A 19,789-nucleotide genomic window follows, 5' to 3' on the forward strand; every position below is an offset into this window, starting at 1 on the left:
GCTGAGAACTTTTAAAGAAGTTTACAATCATCTCAGAATAAAGTAAAAATCCCTATGTTCTGAACACTAAGGAGCCTCCTGTCTGGTCCCACCTGTCCAGGGTAGGGGCGCCTCTCTCTTTTTCCCTTGAAACAGACCCTGGGTTGGTAAGGACTCATCTCCCCTGCCTTTGCTCACACTGACACCTTTACGTGGTGTGCCCTCCAGGCCTACCTACCCAGTGTTTAAGTAAGGGCTAGTATGGGCATCCAATGGAATATCATCTTTTGAAAATCCTTAAAACTGGTCATTCTTCCAATAAAGTAGTTGTGAGGGCTGTCTGATGAGGCAGGGAAGGCCTTTGGCATGATATCTGGCATGAGCACAAGGGCCATGAATGATAGCTATCCCTGGATCTTCATGGCTACTTTTTGCCAATCAGGTCTCCAAGTGTTACCTCCCAGACTGCCTTCCTAGGTGGTACTCCCACTGCTGTCACTTTAATCCCTCATCCTATTTCATTATCTTAATGTTTATTCTTTCTGAAATCATCTTGTTTATGTACTACCTTTCTCCCTCCAGCATGAGAACATAGCCTCTACAAGGACAGAGATCTTGACTATCCAGTATCCTGATGTATTCTCGACCCCTACAGTAGAACCTGACACACAGCTGGAGCTCCATGCATTTGTTTCCCATTTCATTTTTGTTTTATTTTATTTTTTAAAGATTTTATTTATTTATTTATTTATTCGTAAGAGACACAGAGAGAGAGGCAGAGACACAGGCAGAGGGAGAAGCAGGCTCCCTGTGGGGAGCTCAGTGTGGGACTCAATCCCAGGACCTCAGGATCACGACCTGAGTTGAAGGCAGATGCTCAATCACTGAGCCACCCAGGTGCCTCCCTCTGACATTTGTAACAGTCAATTCCCCTCCACTCCACTGCTAGGTAAAACTCTGTGTATGTGAACTTAATGAATTTTTTAAAAAAAGATTTTATTTATTTATTCATGAGAGACACACACAGAGAGGCAGAGACACAGGTAGAGGGAGAAGCAGACTCCATGTAGGGAGCCTGATGTGGGACTCCATTCTGGGACTCAGGGATCATGCCCTGAGACACCCAACCGCTGAGCCACCCAGGAGTCCCAACTGAATGAATTTTCACTTGGGACTGGCGTCAAGGTCTGAGGGGAGCTATTTGCATCCACACAGCATTTTATAGTTTACCAGGCCTTTCTACTTTCATGATTTCATTTGCTTTCTACATACCACAGATGCTCAGAGGGGCTGGGTGACATGTGACAGAGGGTCTCCAAAGCCATGAAGTTGGGGGGGGGGGCGGGGAAGGGGAGGGATGGACTAGGGTTCTGGCATTCTGGGTAGTTTGTAGGTGCTCCAGGGTGACAGGCCTGGGTGTACCATAAAGGCTGACAAAAGGCTGCCTGTGGCCCCACTTCTATCTCAACTGGCCCAAGCCTCCACTCTGACCGAGGACATGCCCTGGGGTGTCCAGATGCCGGCTGGCTCCAGCTATAAGCCTAGGGCAAGCAAACCTTTCCGTCCTTATAGTTTGGGCTGTGGGGAAAATGAAATGAGAGCAGCAGCCTCTTTTGCTTCTGGTTACTTCTATCTGGTTGCTCAAAGAGAACAGACAGATGCTGGGTGTCAGGAGACTTGACTTCTGGCTGGGTTCTGCTTCTGCCTTGCTGTGTGACTTTGGCAAGTGACTTTCCTTCTCTTGGCCTCAGTTAATCTCTGGAAAGGAAACCAGCTTGACTTCAACTCCACCTGAAGACTCTCCGCTGCATGAATCCATCCTGTTCTTTAAAGACTGGCCTATGCCTGTGCTCTCCACTTCCTGGAATGCTGTTCTCCAATGTCTGCTGTCAACTTCTGTTTTTTCTTTTCTTTTCTTTTTTTTTTTTAACTTCTGTTTTTTTCTACTGGTAGTTTAGGTGCTAGTCCCTCTAGGATTTTCCTCAAAATGAAATGTTCTCGGAGCGCCTGGGTGGCTCAGTGGTTGAGTGTCTTTGGCTCAGGTAGTGATCCTGGGATCCTGGGATTGAGTCCCACATCAGGCTCCCTGTGGGGAGCCTGCTTCTCCCTCTGCCTATGTCTCTGCCTCTCTCTGTGTGTCTGAGAGAATAAAAAAGAAAAAAACAACAACAACAAAAACAAATGAAATGTTTTCCTTCCTATAGGCTCTTGGCAGCAAGGACTGTGATAACAATAAGAGAATGGTGGGCTCTATGTATTGAGATGACCGATCCTGTGCCAGGCACTGTGCTGGATGCTCTGTTATATGCTTTAAGCCTTACAACAAAGTGTCATTATTCTCATTTGACAGATAAGGAAATTAAGGTTCAGAATAATGCCACTTGTCCTGGGTCACAGAGAGGGTAGGACAGCTTAGGCAACTTCCCTTAACCCCACACTCAGCATGTTTCTTTTCTTCTTCTTCTTTTCTTTCTTCTTTCTTTCTTTCTTTCTTTCTTTCTTTCTTTCTTTCTTTCTTTCTTTCTTTCTTTCTTTCTTTCTTCTTCTTCCTTTCTTCCCCCCCCCCCTTTTTTTTTTTTTAAGTTATCTTTAAGTATTCTATACCCCAGGTGGAGCTGAAACTCACCACCTGAGATTAAGAGTTCTCCAGTCCTGGGACAGCCAGCCAGCACCCCTGCTCCCAGCACCCCCACCCCGGGATCTTGTAGAGGGCTGAGCAAGCAGGTAGTTACCACCTGTATGCTGAATGACTGGTAAGCCACTGGCTGCACAAACGAGGGCCAGTATCACATTAGTCAACTTCAAACCTACCTTTGGCGATGTTGAAAGGACTGAAGTACCTGTGCCCAGTAATGCCAACTTTTATTACCACATTCTTTGCCTTTGTCATAGCTACAGTAAGAACTGCCCGATTACAGGGTGGGATACATGGGTGGTGGGTACTCAGACACCAGGGTGAGCACGCAGAAGCTGGATGACCTTTGGGATGCAGCTTGGGGAAGTCTGAGCATCAGCAGCCAAGGAAGGCTTCTGCTACCCCAACCCATGATTTTGGGGGTCCCAGTTGTTGGCCTATTTCCTCTACTGGCCTGGGGGGTGGTGAGGGTAGGATCGACACATTCCTGTGGCACCCTGGACACACCCATGCCCAGCCCCGCAGGCCCGATTGATACCCACAGACCATGCAGGTCCGTGAGTTTAGAATCTTTGAGCACCTGGAAAGTTCTATTGTTTTTTTCCATTCCTGCCCTGCCCTGTCCCACAAGCTACCTCCCGAGTGAAATACCCATGCGCTGAGCCTGAGGAATGTCCGCCTGGCATTGACACCCGGGGAGCCTTCTGGCCACCCCCTCTCCCCGCGCTATTGTGCAAGGCGGGCCGGGCACACCTTCTGGGGCAGGTCGGATCCAGGCCAGGAGCTTCCTGAGAGCGGGAGGCGGCGGGCGGAGAAGTGGGGTGCGAACGCCGAGTGCCCGCACCGGGGCCTCGGCATCCCCTCCCGGTTCCCCACGGCCTGCTGGGCGCGATTCTCCTCCCGCGAGGATAGGGGAGGAGGTGACCCCAGGCTGGAGGCCCCGGCGCTCCCCGCTCTTTCAGGGGCCCCCACCGGCCCCATCTCTCTCTTGGGTTGGGCCTGGGTCTGGTGCGCCCCCGGGCGCGCCGCTGCTCGCTCCCGCTCTCGGACCGGTCTTTGTCCCGGCCTCGCCCGCAGCCCCGGGTGTCCCGCCCCGCGGCCGCGGCGGGGGCGGGGCTCGGCGCGGGGGGGCGGAGCGGGGCTCGGGGGGGGCGGGGCTCGGCTCGGGGGGCGGGGCGGGGCGCGGCGCGGCGGGGCGGGGCGGGGCGCGGCGGGGCTGCGGCGCCGCGGGCTGGGGCGCGGGGCGGAGGCGGCCGGCGGGACCGACGCGGCCGGGGCTGGAGCGCGGGCAGAGCGGAGGCCGCAGCGAGGGGCGGCGGGAGCGGGCCGGGCCGGGCTGCATGGCGCCAGCCGTGTCCTCCTGAGCAGCGCGGGCAGCGACGGGCGGATCCGGGCCGCGGCTCTTCCTCGCCATGGGGGACGTGCTGTCCACGCACCTGGACGACGCCCGGCGCCAGCACATCGCAGGTGAGTCCGGCGGGGTGCGGCGCGCCGGGGGGTCCTGCCGGGAGCCCCCGGGCCACGCCCCCAACCCGGGCGCGCCGGAGTCGGGTCTCTGGGGGATCAGGCCCCGAGCACGGCGGGAGTGGCTGGGGACCAAGTGCTCCGTCCGCGCGGGTTGCCTCCGCGTTTGGGCGCGCCTTCCTGCCCCTAATGAGCTCGCCCTTCCCCCTCCTGAGGGAAGTCGCACCGCCCCCTCCCCTCCTGGAACCCCCTCCGAGCCGGCCCCTTCGAATCCCCCAACGCACTACCCCGATGGAGCTGTGGCCCACTCGGCCAGCGTGTCCTGATCTTCCTCCCTCACTGTCCCGGTCCCCAGCTCGTCCTGGCCCCAGCCCTAGTACACGTGGCTGACGCTTCTAGGGACAGGCCCCTTCCCGCCTGGACTGAGCCTGGGGAGTAGGGCTGGGGATAGATGGGGTGCACAGGAGGAGTAAGTCAGAACCCTTGCTTGCCCTTTGACTCAGGCTCAAGCTGGGTGCTCCAGCTGGCAGGCGTGTCCAGGGGGCTGGTCAAGGCCCGAGCCCGGCCTCCTCAGCCCCCTCCTTCAGCCAACCCTGCTCCCAGCCTGTCACTGCACAGTGGCCACTTCTCAGAAGGGCGACCGACCCCAGGCTTCCCGGGGCAGCCCCCCAGTGCCTCCTCCCCCAACCCTGGAGATTGGAGAGATGGGGTGAGAATTTCAGACTGCCTGGGAAACTCAGTTTTGTGGCTCACCTCTCCCTCCCTGGGTGAGGCTGCCTGGGTGGAATCCCAGCATCTGTTTCCCAGCCGTTAGATCTTAGAGAAGTCTCTTAATGGCTTGGCACCTCAGTTTTTTCCTCTCTGAAATGGGGCGAATAATTTCTTATTAATGAGTTGTTGAGAGACTCAAGTGACCTAGTTCATGCTTGCTTAGCCAGGGCCTGGCATAGAGGAGGCACCAATGCTTGGGGTGCTGGTCCATGTGGGGTGTGGGGATGGATGCGGCCGATGGAAGGAGGAATCTGCTCCTCTTGTTGAAGTTGCTACTCCCTGGCCAGTGAGCCCAGAGCACTGCATCCACCTACATTGATCTTGACATGTCCTGCTCAGTCCTGTAGAGTTTCAGCAGTTGTGTTCTGGCCGCTGTACCCCTTGGGAAGAGGGACCAGGTGACCCTTAACTTTGTGTCTCCAGGTTGAGCCCCAAGGTTGAGCACAAACAAGGTGCTGGGGCAGGGTTGTTCAGTGACTGTGGTGTCCTGGGCCTGCTGCCTGAATTCCCCCTTTGTACCAGGCCTGGGCCCCTGGTACTGGGGTGAGGGTGAGGTAGAAATGAGTCAGACCCTCTCCAGCCTCAGAGCAGCGGGGGTTAAGTCCTGGAAAAGCCTCCTTATAAGACAGGCCTGGACTCTGGGAGGAGGAAAGCCGGGGCGGAGTCTTCCTGTCCCTCCCTGTCGGTGGCAGCCTCCTGGGGCTTTGTAACAGTCCATCCATTCACGACCTCCTGTTGGGGCCCCTCACCCGGCCTGGGTGGGGTGTGTTGCTCCTTCTTCGGCCGGGTTTTGCTCTCCCCCCTCTTCCTACCTTCTGGGCTGAGAACTGCCAGCCCCCCACCCCACCCCCATTTTACAGGGGTGGAGACTGAAACCGCAAAAGGTGAAGTGCCCTCTCCTGGACAGGTTGGGTTTGTTTTGTGGATCCCACGCTGGGTGGAAGAGGGCTGTGCCCACTGAGCATGCTGGCCCCTCTCTTCTCAACACTTCAGTGCTATTAATAACCCTCTTGAAATGCCTCAAATTCCTGGTCCAGGCTCACCTGAGGGAGCCTCTTAAGTCAGGCGGTTGGGGGGTTGGAAGCCTGGGAGGTTGGAGGCGGGGAGGGGGGGGGGCTCTAGCCCCTTCCCAAGGAAGCAAGCCACCTTAGAGGTTTCGTTTGGAGGGAATGCAAGCTAGCCTTTGCCGCCTCCAGTGATCCAGTGAACCGTGCACCCTCCTCACCCCACCCAAGGAGCAGTGAGCACTTTCGTGCCAGATAATTAAAATTCCAGAGCCCTCCCTACCTGGGGCCATCCCTTTGGAAACGTCAGCATTTGGAACATCCCTTCCCACAGTGCTCTGAGCTCCAAGGCCTCTTGGAGTTCTATGGCTTGGCCAGTGGCCCCTGCAGCGTTTCGCCCACCCTGAGCAGGTGAGCAGGTGGATGCCAGCCTGCAAGTCCTGGCAGAGGTCGGGCACACTCTGGCCCACAGTGCCACTTTGCTGCCGCGGTGCCTTTCATCCTGGGATTTCAAAGCCCCTGGCAAGTAGGGGCTTGTACTCACATAGAAGCCCCGTGGGGCGGGTGGCAGGATGAGTCCCTCCTACTTTCTTGAGGGAGCTTGAGCAGAGGAAAGAACCCTGACCTGGGGGCCAGGAGGCCTGGGTAACCTCAGGCAGTCACTTACTCTCTCTGGGTCTCAGTTTCCCTAGCTGTGAACTGAAGGCTGTAGGCTATTCGACAGCTCAAGTCCCTTCTGACTCTGAGAGTCTAACGGTCCCAAATTTTCCCCACGAATCTCCCCCTGGTTTGGGCCAGCACAGGCTTCCAACACGGACTCCACATGATGTTAACCAACGTGAACTTGGGCCAGCAGCTTAATCTCAACGTTTTAATCCGTAGAATGGGAATTTTAGTCGTTTCCTACTGGGTTCTATTGCAAGGATTTAATGAGATAGTGCTGGTAAGAAACTCAGCCCAGTGCTTTGGGGCATAGCGAGTGCTCAGCAAACAATTTCTATTACCTGTGAGAATTGCCATTCATTCTGTTACGGATTCTCTAGTGGGTGAGGAGAGTGACCAGGTGTTTTCAGTTTGAAGGGGGCAGTTGTAGTTGTGGTTTAGGTCCTGTTCATCTGGAATTTGTCCAATCCCCGGCATCAGGGTGGATACTGGTTCCTTAGATGCAGGCATCCACCAGGGTTTTTAGAAACCTTGAGTTCCATGTTCCTTGTATATTGGCAAATGTGTGAGATGGATGTAGGCTATCTATCTTGAGTGGGTGTGGAGGGCAGTGATGGGGGCCCTCATATAACTAGGAAGGAGCTAGGACCTGGGAGCGGTGGGGGATTAGGTCAACACACGCCTTCCATCTGGCCCAGAGGACACGGCTGGGATGAGAGAGTGAAAGTGTCCTGGGTGGGGGCAGCCCCGGTGGCTCAGTGGTTTAGTGCCACCTTTAGTCCAGGTCGTGATCCTGGAGACCTGGGATCAAGTCCCGCGTCGGGCTCCCTGCGTGGAGCCTGCTTCTCCCTCTGCCTCTGCCTGTGTCTGTGCCTCTCTCTCTCTCTGTCTCTCATGAATAAATAAATAAAATCTTAAAAAAAAAAATGTCTGGGTGGCCCATGGTGGTGATATAGGAGGGGTTCTTTGCCATGAAAGCTAAGATAGAATAGGCGAGGAAGGGAGCTTACCATTGCTTGAGATGTGCAAGTAGGGGCAGGGTGCTGTGCCCTTGGCAGGAATCCTGGTATTGCCGGGGCAGGGCAGGGGGCTTCTGCCTCTAGGACAACCTTGAAGGACTGAGCCCTTCTGGAAATTCTGTTGGCCAGGATGAAATTGTGGGAGCCAAGAAAACCGCGCCCCCCATCCTCCAACCATATACATAAACTGCCCTTAAGATTTATTATCTGAGGGATCCCTGGGTGGCGCAGCGGTTTAGCTCCTGCCTTTGGCCCAGGGCGCGATCCTGGAGAGCCGGGATCGAATCCCACGTCGGGCTCCCGGTGCATGGAGCCTGCTTCTCCTTCTGCCTATGTCTCTGCCTCTCTCTCTCTCTCTCTCTCTCTGTGACTATCATAAATAAATAAAAAAAAAATAAAATAAAAAAACATTAAAAAAAAAAAAAGATTTATTACCTGAAAGGGCTGGTGACGGAATTTGCCAATACAGTGCACCTCCCTTCTGCTGGGCTCACCTTTCCCTTTGCTAATTCTTTTTTAAATAGCAGCTTTATTGAAACATAATTCACCTGCTAGACAATTTATCCACTGAAGTGTACAGTTCATTGGGTTTTGTGTGTGTATGTGTGTGTATAGTCACAGAATTGTGCAGCCATTGCCATAGTCCATTTTAGAATGCCTTCATCACCCCAGAGAGAAATGCTGCACCCATTCCTGGTCACTCCCATTTCCCTGGGTTGTCCCCCTCCGTAGGCAACCACTGCTAATGCTGGCTGGTTGCATAAGTAATGCATGCACGAGCGATTTAGGGGTGTAGGGTGAGAAAGGGTCCCCTCCCTTGGCTCCCATCCCTTGGGAGAAACTGCTGGAGTTTGGTGTGTTCTTGTGTCCAAATACACGCCTCTGGGTCTACATGTGTTTAGCTCTGGCTCTCAGAAGAGGTACAATGATAACATCTCTGTGGTTGGACTGTTTTTTCACTCCGTATATTGTGAACGAACATCTTTCCATGGAGCACGTGAGTTGACCTCGTCTTTCCACGGGTGGGCTTCCTTTTGTGCATGGTGTCATTTATTTACCCATCCCCCCATTAAAGGACATGTGGGCTGTTTCCAGTGTTTTTTTTTTTTAATATTTTATTTCTTATTTATGAGAGTCACACAACGAGAGGCAGAGACACAGGCAGAGGGAGAAGCAGGCTCCCTGTTTGTAGTCCGATGTCGGACTCGATCCCAGGACTCTGAGATCACACCCTGAGCCAAAGGCAGATGCTCAACCACTGAGCCACCCAGACACCCCTGTTTCCAGTGTTTTGCAGGAATTTGTGGCTCTGCCCAAACCAACCTCGCACGTGTCCTGTGTCAGGTTCTGGTGTCAGAGAAGCTTCAAGATGGAACTCCCAGGTCAGGTTTTCATGTCCTGACACGGAGCTTCTGCAAAGGCCATCAACATTTGAAACAGCTTGGGATGGAGCATCCTCGCCCTGACAGTCAGATATGAGAAAAAGGGTATCTTGTGTATTTATCGAGCAGGACAAATCATGCCTTTTTCTGATTTAACAACCCTACCTCTCCACATGTGCGAAAGAGCTGCAGGTGCTTGGAGCGTGGAGGGAGGAAGGTGTCCCTTTTTAGCCACCCCCTCCTCCAGGTGCATGCATGGCTCCCTCCTCGCTGTCCTGGGCTTTGTAGAGACACGGGGCAGGCCGGAAACAGTGCCCGGCCCCGCCTGAGCCACTGCGGGTAGCCAAGGTCTGGGTCAGCCCCTGGGGGTGCAGTGTCTGGGGATTCTGTTCTGCTCTCGTGTCCCTCTTACATAACGCGCCTTTTGTTGGCTTTGACCCTGCCCTGCCCCTCCATCCAGCCTCCACTCTGTTCCTTTCCCATCACCCAGGCCCGAGCTCTCGCCTCACCCCCCCATCCTTCCCCCATACGTGGCCAAAGAGACCTTTCTAAGCCTGAACTGGGCCGAGGAATGAAGTTTAGAGGCGAAATCACTGGGAAATCACTCACCACCAGCCTACGAGCACCACTTCATATTTTAGCAGCATTTCTCTTCTGTGTTTATTGTTCTACATTGCTGAGACCATGACTCAATTTTTGTCTTGCTCCTTTTACCAAACGATTTATAATAAACATCTCTCCCTGGTCTTTACAACCTCCCTGGAAGCATTCCCAAAGGCTGTGTTGTGTTCCACCCGAGGCCATCCATCCGCACAGACGTTTTCTTTGCCTTACCCCTAATTCTGGATATTGCCATGCTCTGCTGTGACTAGACATTTGGTTTTCAGGGGTGAACTGAGTCACTGTGTTTGTTTCCTTTCCTGCTCTGGTCAGCTTCCCTGCTGAAGACAGACTCATCCTCTTGACTTGCTCTCCCCCAGCCTGCTTCCACTAATCTGGGCTTTCTGAGGGAGGCTCCTTTCTGGGAGCTTGCAACACTTCTGAGCATCTTTCTAGGGGGAGTAGGCTCTAAGGGGCTGTCTGTGAGCTGGGGACACGGACTAGTGACATTGGCCTTTAGGTGTGTTGACCACAGAGGTCTGGCTGCTTCGCCAGCCTGTGGGCTGGAGGAGAACGTGGAAAAGGCTCCAAAGAGAGGCAGGCAGCGGGGGCAGGGGACCTGGGAAGGGAACAGAGTGGCATGTGTCAGAGGCTCCCATGGGTTGCACAAATATATCCCTCCCGACATTACTCAGAGATTCAAGTCACCCTTTGACCGGTCGTCTTCTCTGCGTGGCCCCCTCTTCCTCTGCAGGCACAGCTTATGACTCACTCACCGTGGGTCTCCTTGCGGCAGGCATCAGGCATCAGGCATCGTCCTGTGGTTGCAGAAATTCCTGAGCTGCTTTTTCCTACCCCCATCCACTTCCTAGCCTGAGCACTGAGGGTTTTCTCTAGCTTGTGCTGGGCAGAGCAGAGTTTGTAGGAAAGAGGAAGGCAGATAGACACCTAGTTTTCAAATTCTGGAGGGTGGGACAGAGCCACACCCCTTTCCCGGTAGAATCTTAGAGCCTGAGTCACTGAAGGGTGCAATCTTCTGATCTCTCAGATTTAAAACTGGAAGAACAGGAGGTGCCCACCTCTGCAGGGCACCTGGTCCCACCCCCTGGGAACTGCCCAGGTGTAGAGATGTGCTCCCTGTGGCCTCCAGAAGTGAAGGGACCTGCCTGGTGACAGAGTGGATGGTAAGTTAGAAGGAGCAGGGAGTTGAGAGGTTCGGGGCAAGGCTCTGCAGTCAGATGGCTTGGGTTCGGGTCCCAGCTTTGCCACTGGAGTGGCTGGTATTTTGGGTATTTTCATTTACCCTCTCTGAGTCTCAGTGTCCTCTGTAAAAAAGGATGAAAGCACTGACTTCCTAAGGCATGAGGTCCAGGAGTGGCAATCTCTGGATGATGGTACAGCACACAGGGCCATGGGGGTTAAGGACACATTGAGTGGTAGCTGTTCTGAGTGGCACTTTGTTGAGGGACATGTGCCAGGTTGGTCCTGTGGCCATAGGCACCTTTACCCCCCATCATGTGCCCCAGAAAGAAAAAGAAAAGAAAAAGACAGATGGGCCCCCCTTCCCTGTGGGTCTCAAGCTTGGTCCTGCTAACCATTTGCTGTGTGACTCTGGACCAATGGCTGTGCCTCTCTGTGCCTTTTCTCCCCATCTGTGACCCCACTATCTATCTACTCATAGGAATTCCCTGCCACAGAAAATCCTTTCCTAGGGGGTCTTAAAGTATCTTCCAAAGGCAGGGCTGGATGGGTTTTGATGTTATAAGTTGAAGTGGAACATCCCCATTGTGTGCTTCTGAGACCCCACAGACAGAGGTGTGATGATGAGCTCTACACCTAGATGCACCTGGTCATTCTTTCTTTTAGTCTTTCAGTCAAGTACTGAGCAGCTACTGTGTGCCAGGCATTGTACTCGGCACCAGGGACACGCTGATGCATGCTCCTCCTTGGCTCTTGCCTATGTGGCACTTTCTGGCTGGCTGTCCCTCTGCAGAGTGAGTGCGGAGTGTTCTCAGAAGGGCAGATCTTGGGGATCCCTGGGTGGCGCAGCGGTTTGGCGCCTGCCTTTGGCCCAGGGCGCGATCCTGGAGACCCGGGATCGAATCCCACATCGGGCTCCCGGTGCATGGAGCCTGCTTCTCCCTCTGCCTGTGTCTCTGCCTCTCTCTCTCTCACTGTGTGCCTATCATAAATAAATAAAAAAAAAAATTAAAAAAAAAAAAAAAAAAGAAGGGCAGATCTTCTGTGAGAAGGTGGCCTAGTGAGTAGGGGAGGGTGGAGGTTAAGTGGGCGGAGCCAAGGGACTGGCCTTGAAGGGGAGGGGCCTTTGTCCTCAGGGTCCTGGGGAGGCTTGGGGGGGTAGGTGAGAGGAGGAGAGCCCAGTGGGGAGGAATGGTCTGGCTCATTGAGATGGGTATGGGGGCACATCAGGGCACAATGTGATGGGGAGATGGAGCCACCAGGCCTCTGTGATGGTGACATGTGAGGCTGGGGAGATCTGGGGTCTCTTCTGGTCAGCTTCGTAGGTTGTTTCATCAAGACAACCAGCGGTCCTGCAGCCTCTGCTCCCATTCCTCCAATGACGGGAGACTCACGTCCTTACTAGGCAGCTCTGAGTATGAGGACCTTCTTCCCTTCCAAGGGTAGAGCGGAAAGAGGGCTGGATCTGGAATCTTTATTTTTTTAAGATTCATTCATTCATTCATTCATTCATTCATTCATTCATTCGAGACACACAGAGAGAGGCAGAGACACAGGCAGAGGGAGAAGCAGGCTCCCTGCTGGGAGCCCTATGAAGGACCGATCCCAGGACTCTGGGATCACTGACCTGAGCCAAAGGCAGATGCTCAACCACTGATCCACCCAGGTGCCCTGGGTTTAGATTATCAGGACTTAGTTTGGAGATCTTGTCTCAACTACCTTGTCATTTGGCAGGTGTCTTCCCTTCTCTGGGCCACAGGTTTCTTATCTGTGAAGTGGTCATAATGGTAGCCCAGACCTGGTAGGTTGTGAGGGATCGATGAGGTGATGTGGTTAGAGCTCTTTGCACTCAAGAAGCACTGGCTCCTGTTGCCATTTGTCCTTACTGTGTGTATAGTCCATGATAGGACATTGGTCAGGGGAGTCCCTCCTCCCAGGGAGATCCAAAGTGCAGGGCGTGGGCCCCAGTGGGTAACTGGGAGCCCAGAAGGGGCAGAGGAAGAATGAATTGTGGTTTGCAAAGTGTGAAGCCCGCTTTCCCACCCACATATCTGTGACCAAGCCAACTGTAGCAGCTGTCCAGCCTCCTCACGCCTCATGCCCAACAGAGCTGTTCGTGTCCAGCCAAGTTTGTTAAGCCAGAATCTTCTAGAAGAAGAGTCCCTCAGGCAGGAGACTACTCACACTCCTGTGCTCCACCCACCTTTGATCACCCTACCTGGCGGCAGCCATTTATGCGTGCAGACTGGGAGGTAAGAGCCTCGGGGCTGGTAACAGGTGACCTTTGGCAGGTCCTTTTTTCTTCTCCTGCCTTGCTTTGTCTATCTGTGTGATGGGTCACTGGGACAATCTGTAGTGACCTTCTAGCTCCAACTTCTTAGAGCTTGTGGGCCGTGGGCTGCATTGAAGGGGAAGGTGTGATATTTATTGCCTGATGCCATCTTGCCGGGGCAGGAAGAGCTCTCTCTGAAAGCCGTCTTATGCCGTGCCTGAGCCTGGTGGTGGGGATGAAGCATTGACATGAGCCCTGATCTCATGGGACCCATGCCAGCCACGAAGTTTCCATCAAGCTGGATGTGATGTGGTTTCTGTTACAAAGACAGAGGATCTTTATGTTTTCCAAAGTGCATGTTGGTTTAAACCACTTGGTCAGCCCAGCTCAAGAGGCAGCATGTCTGGCCTTGACTGAGAGGCTGGCTTCTGCCACCCAGAGCCCTGTGGCCTTGGGCAAATTGCTCTCCCGCCTTGGTGTCTTAGCTGTCAGTGAAATGGGAAGGTGAGCCCTGCTTCTAGGGTGTGAAGCTTCTGGAAGGCCGTTGTTTCTGGCACATGGAAGGTGCTAGGTGAATGGCAGTTCCGTTTTAGTTGAGTCTGGGGGGAGCTGTCACTTGCCCCAGCCTGCCAAGGGATTTCAGGGGTGATTGGACATCCACAGGAGGAGCGAGCTGACAATTGTACTTCTGTTTCACTTTTTGTTTCTGTGTTTTTGTTTATTTTTTGGAAGTGTTCTCTGGTGGGATGTGGGGAGAAGAGAGAACAAGGCTTCAGCTTTGGGAGGCTGGGCCCTGCTGGGCCAGGTGTGGGAGGAGGGGGAAGGTTTGCCTGAGGTTTGCTCCTGGTGTGCTTGGGCCACAGCTCCCTGTTGCCCTGAATTCCGAGTTTGCTGATGGGCAGCATCTGCTTTTCTTTTTCGGGCGTAGACCCTTCTTCCTCCTAGCCAGGAAGGACCCTTTGCCATCATCTGAGCACCCCTCCTCTGTTTCATGACTGAGTAAACCGAGGCCCAGAAAGAGCAGAGGACTTACCCAGGGTGTCAGAGGCTGCAGAGCTAGGACAGGAACGTAGGGCCCTAACCCCTGCACCAAGTCTTCTCCATCCCTGTCCCCAGGGACAGCCCCAGATGGCACAGACCGGTCAGGGAAGGAGTGGTTGGCCTGGGTGGGGCTGCAGAGGTTATAATTTTGAAAACCAAGTAAACAAACAAGCCCTCTGCGAGAGAGAAGCAGCCCTGTGCTTGGCCTTACAGATAGGCCTGTGTCTGAGGAGACCGCCCAGGCCTGTCCACATGCAGACAGTGAGGTGTTGTGGTGGATTAAAAAGGCAGAACTACCCTCCCCTTGTGCCCCCACTCCCATATTTCAGGCTGCCGGGAAGCGGGGAGAGGGACAGTGCCCAGCCCGCCCCAGGCAGCCGTCACAGCTCCCATGGGACTTGGCGCAAGGGGCTTCTTTCTGGGCCTCATCTGCCCCATCCCAAAAGGATGCTATCCCCATCCCTTAAGGAGGGTGGCGAGGGTGGGAGAGGATGTGAGCTGGGGGATTGGACACAGGGAGCCCCACAGAAACGACAGAAACTCTTCATTTCTTTGTGGCTGGAGGCGGGGCCCCGCTCCACTCCCGAGCAGAAGGGTTACTTTCTCAGTGACCCGAGAGTCAGCTCGCTCCTGGGAGACAGGCCTCCAATCCAAGGCAGGCCGGAGCAGGCCACTCAGCTTGGCTTTCCTGTTTTCCTCTTGAGATAGAGGCAGAATCCGAGAGAGGGGAACTACTTCTGGGGCTTGCCCTTCAGTCTGGGGGCTGGGGCTGGCCTGGAGCCCCCAGGGTGGGGCCCAGCAGACTTCCGGGAGATTAGGGGCAGAGCCTCTTTGCTCTCCTTCCCTTTTCCTGAGTCCCCCTGGGTGGCCTCTGAGACTCCATCTCTGTGGGGGGAGCTCAGTCTAGTCTTCCTGTTGAGCCTCAGTTTCCCCCATTGTATAAGGAAGGAGTTGGATGACAACCTCTGGGAGGCTCTCTGGGTCAAGTTCCAGACCACCCCTTGCAGCCAGGAACACTCTTCCCTCCTGGGGAAGGCTGGGTTGGGATCCCTCCTCCAGGCTCTCCTGCGCCCCCATGGTTGTGGTAGATTCTCATCTATGGTAGTACCGGGAGGGCTCAGTCACCGTGGGCTCCCTGGAGGCAGACAGTATGGGCTTGAAGGTCTGAGCTTGCTCTGCCAGCTGCTGGCCAAGTGCCCTTAGGACAGTTATTTTGGTTCTTTATTCCTTAGAACCATTAGCTGTCAATTGGGAGTGTTAATAATAATCCTTCTCCAGTTAAATTATGTGTGTTTATTAATTACATTTATGCACCCTCTAACACAGTGCTGGGCACAGTAAATGCTCCAGAATCAATAGGTATAATGAACATTTATTAATTTAAGTTGCTTTAATTCCTGAGCAGTGACTGAATAATATATGTCATTACGAGGTTTACGGTGCCCCAAAGCTGTTTGGGTGAAGGGTCTGATAGGTGGAGAGGGTGCTGGGGATGGAGGTGGTGGTGGTGCATGATAGGGGGGCAGATGTGGGCGGGTTCAGAGCCCTGGCTGGTGTGACTTCCCCTTTGCCCATCTGGAAGGAGTGGTTTGGGTCCCACTGGGTCTGAGACCGCAGGCATGGAGTGGAGTGCGTGCGGCTGTACAAGGCTTCCTTCCTCCAGGCCTGTATTATTCTCTGACTCATGCCTTTGTGCCTTTTGTTCTTGTCCTTGAGTCTCAGGGGTGAGGCCAGGAGAAGCAGGGGCCCAGGGATTGGCTCGACTGGCACATATGGACAGACGGACTCTGCTCCCACCATGCAGGGGAGGGGACACCTGGGTCCTGGGCCTGGCGCCCCTGCTGCCGACTTACTGGGTGTCAGGCACAGGAGCACGGGCAGTTGACCAAGGGCTCACCACGTGCTTGGCACCTGAACCCAGTTACCCAGGCCCTGGCCGTGTAGAGCTCAAGGCTAGGCAAGAGAGACGCACCCAACCAGTGGTTACCAGTCACTCATTAATTAAATAATTATCAGAGGGTGAATCATGACCAATTGCCCACCCTCCTCGTGAGCTTACACACATGCTGGCCCCGGGAGGAGTGCCTCCTATATGCCCTCTGGCTACAGATGAGGAAGCAGGCTCCTGGTGACCAAGGGACCCACCCCGGTCCTTTTGTCACTTGGTATCTCAGTTCCTTGCCAGGAAAATGGGCCCATCCAGGAGGGGGTCCTGCAGGCCAGGACCTGGGCCATCACTGGGTTTTAGGACGATCAACACCAGCCTCTAGGACTACGGCAGTGCTGACCTGGCTTCATAGCCCCTGAAATTCTTTCTCTGTGCATCCCCAGGCAGAAATAGAGGGTACAGAGGCTGCTGGGACTGAAGCCCTGAGTCCTCTGAAGGCTGCCTGAGGAGGGTGGTCCTCCTCAGTTCACACCACCAGTAGGAGCAACTGCAGAAAGTCCCAAAGTCCCTGGTGAACCCTGGCTGGCTGTTCCACACCAGGTGTGTGAGGCACATTCCACACCAGGAATTTACCTTGAATGCAGCCAGAAGGTTAGATTACATTACAACATCCATTAAAATGGGGGAAAAAAAAAGGAGGGAACCAATGTCTATCAGTAGGTGATGCTCAGTGGCACAGTAAGAAGCCAGTCATTGGCTGGACTTCAGAAGGAGGATTTTCCCTCTACTATGACGAGTAGCAACAGCAGCAGACATTTGCTGGACTCTTCTCTGTGCTCAGCCCGGGAGGGACCTGTGGCTGTGGATGGATGGGCATGTGCTGATTCAAGCCAGAGATGGTGGATTGATTCCACAAGTGGAGTCCCTCTCTGTGCCAGGCGATGAGGGCAGGTGTGGGTGGGGCCAGTGAAGTGGTGAGGGGTCAGTGGGTTCTCATCCAACTGGGAGAGCCTGCCACCCCCCAGCTTGAAGGTGTCCTCACTCATTGTCCGGCTGGAATGCCGCTGCAGGACCCCCGGGTGATGTGCACAGCTTGCTGGCTGCTTAGCACTGGGTACGGGCTGCTGGAGGTGAGGGAGGCCCACCAGGCTTGAGGACCCCTTTCTGCAGTGCTCAGGGTTTCCCTCTGGCGGTTTTTCTTGTGACTTCAGCTCTCTGTGCCTCTGTTTCCCCACCTGTAAAGTAGGGATGGCCATGACTTCCATACTCTGAGCATTTTTTTTTTTTTAAAGATTTTATTTATTTGTTCATGAGAGACACACAGAGAGAGGCAGAGACATAGGCAGAGGGAGAAGCAGGCTCCCTGCGGGGAACCCGGTGCAAGACTTCATCACGCCCTGAGCCGAAGACAGACGCTCAACTGCTGAGCCACCCAGGTGTCTGCATACTCTAAGCTTTATGATGCCATGCCTGGTGCCTGGCACATAGTAAACATTTAGAAGAGGTTTATGCCTTTGGAGTCCAGTGCCCCCACCAAGGGAGGCTTGGCCTTTCAACTTTGAGCTTTCTCAGAGCTCCCCCTCTTATTGTTTTTTTCTTTTTTTAAGATTTTACTTATTTATTCATGAGAGACACACAGAGACAGACAGAGACATAGGCAGAGGGAGAAGCAGGCTCCCCGTGGGGAACCGGTTGAGGGCCTCGATCCCGGACTCAAGGATCACAACCTGAGCCAAAGGCAGCCGCTCAACCATTGGGCCACCCAGGCGTCCCTCCCCATCTTATTGTTGTGTTGTTATATAAGCAATATGTGACGATCAAAGAAAAATTAGAAAATAAAGAGGAAAATGAAAATCTCCAATAATCCTAACCTCCCAGAAATAATGATTTTCAGGTGTTTCCATGATACATAATCAACAGTTGGGTGTGAGCATCTGCATACATGCCCTTCCCCTGCAGTGAGTTGAATGCTGTGGAATATTCCATTATGCCCTAATAATCTGCATTAAAAATTTATTTTTATGAGAGAGAATGTGTGCACATGAGTAGGGGGAGGAGCAGAGAGAGAGAGGGACAAGCAGACCCTGTGCTGGGTGCAGAGCCTGATACAGAACTCCATCTCAGGACTCTGAGATCATGACCTGAGCCAAAATCAAGAGTTGGATGCTCAATGACTGAGCCACGCAGGTGCTCCCCCCTAGTAGTCTGCATTTTTACTTACTCAGACAAACTCATTGCTGGGTATTTAGGTCGTTTCTCTTTTTCATTGTTGTAAACCGGGCTGTATTGGCTAGCCTCAGTCATTTCTATGGGATTAATCTATCGGTTCCACCATAGTTTGAGAGACTGCTCAGACCCAGGTCGTGTGCGGGACTGTGGGTGCCAGGTGGGGAGGCTGCCATGGTTCTCACCCCATCATGGATCCCTTTTTGGGAGGACAGACCCAACATGGGTTGGGTTCCGCTAGCCATGGTGGGGGCCAGGGTGTCTTTGGAAGCTGGGAAAGCAGCAGTAACCCAGACTCGGAGAGACAGGGCAGGCTCTTTGGAGAAGAAGATGTGTAGGTGGGCTGGAAGGCTACAGGAGGAGAGTCATAGGCAAAGGGGCAGGTCTGCAAAGGCCCGTAGGTATTTGGGGGAACAGGATTTCTTGGAAATTGGTTGTTTTGCTGTGGTTCTTTCTGCCCTTAGTAGCAGCTCCCCCTTGCAAACCACCTTGGTAATTGTTATGCAGAGTGCTGGCACATCTGTCCCTCTCTGTGGCTGGGATCTTCTTCTAATGGGGATATGGGGGACACAGAAGCTGGGGACACAGAAGCCGGGTCAGATGTCTGCCCCAGCTAAGAATTGGCAAACCCAGGCCTCCTGCCCCTCTGCACGGTGTTCCCCCCAGCCCGGAGTGGGCAGAGAAGGCTCAAGTGCAGGGCCTCCTCAGCTCTAGTTTCCCAGACCCTTTGCAGGTGCTGTATCATTTGACAGAATCTGCTGGAACAGAAACTGAGGATCTGAGCTTAGGTGACGGGCTCGGTTTGTGTCACCAGGGTGGTGATCTTTTCTGCTGCTGATATGTGACCTTGAGCTGGCCTGGCCAGCTCCTGACCCAGCCCCACACCTACTGAAAGCATCCTACTGCGGTTGGTGGGCCCCTGGCTGACACATTGCCCCTGGGGCTGGGAAGGGTCTGTCCCCAGGCCTGAGCTGGCCTTTCTGGAAAACTCTGTTCTCCTCCTGTTTCTTAAAATGCCTGGTTGACCCAAGTTGGGGCCCTCTGATGTAATCTTATAGTCAGGGATAAATGTTTATATGCTAGGTGCTCTGGTTTGTATTTGATGCTGGGCGTACATCATGAATGGGACAGACAGGGTGTCTGCCCCTGTGAGGGAAATGGACACTCAGCAGTTAATTACTAGATGGAAATTGTGCTGATGATTAATGGGGGTTCTGATCTGAACTGGGGAGTGACTGTCAGGGACAGTGCTTTCAGTATCCCAGCCTGACAGGTGGAACGTGGATCAGTTGGATCAAGCCTGAACGACAGGCTCCTCTGGGTCTGTCAGGGTGGTCCTGGGTCAGGGTGGGGAACACTTTCTTTTAAGTCACAGTTGGAGGGTATTAGGGTCTTTTTTAAAAAAATATTTTATTTATTTTTTCATGAGAGACACAGAGAGAGAGGCAGAGACACCGGCAGAGGGAGAAGCAGGCTCCATGCAGGGAGCCGGATGTGGGACTCGATCCAGGGACTCCAGGATCACACCCTGGGTCAAAGGCAGGCGCTCAACTGCTGAGCCACCCAGGAGGCGTCCTGGCATTAGGGTCTTGAGGGTCCAGTACAAAGAAGTCTAGCCTCTTCACTGGACAGATAAGATGGAGAG

At 53.8% G+C, this 19,789-nt stretch overlaps 1 protein-coding gene across 1 annotated transcript in view; it reads left to right on the forward strand.

The window, feature by feature from the left end:
* Positions 1-3,894: 3,894 nt before the first annotated feature.
* Positions 3,895-19,789, forward strand: part of NIBAN2 (niban apoptosis regulator 2) — a 51,531-nt gene continuing 35,636 nt past the window's right edge. The window contains exon 1 of the mRNA XM_038549293.1: positions 3,895-4,081. Within this exon, the coding sequence (XP_038405221.1) occupies positions 4,027-4,081 (55 nt within the window). The 5' untranslated portion in view covers positions 3,895-4,026. The remainder of the gene's footprint in view (positions 4,082-19,789) is intronic.

The sequence above is a fragment of the Canis lupus genome, chromosome 9 (genome assembly GCF_011100685.1).
Source record: "Canis lupus familiaris isolate Mischka breed German Shepherd chromosome 9, alternate assembly UU_Cfam_GSD_1.0, whole genome shotgun sequence".
NCBI lineage: Eukaryota > Metazoa > Chordata > Mammalia > Carnivora > Canidae > Canis > Canis lupus.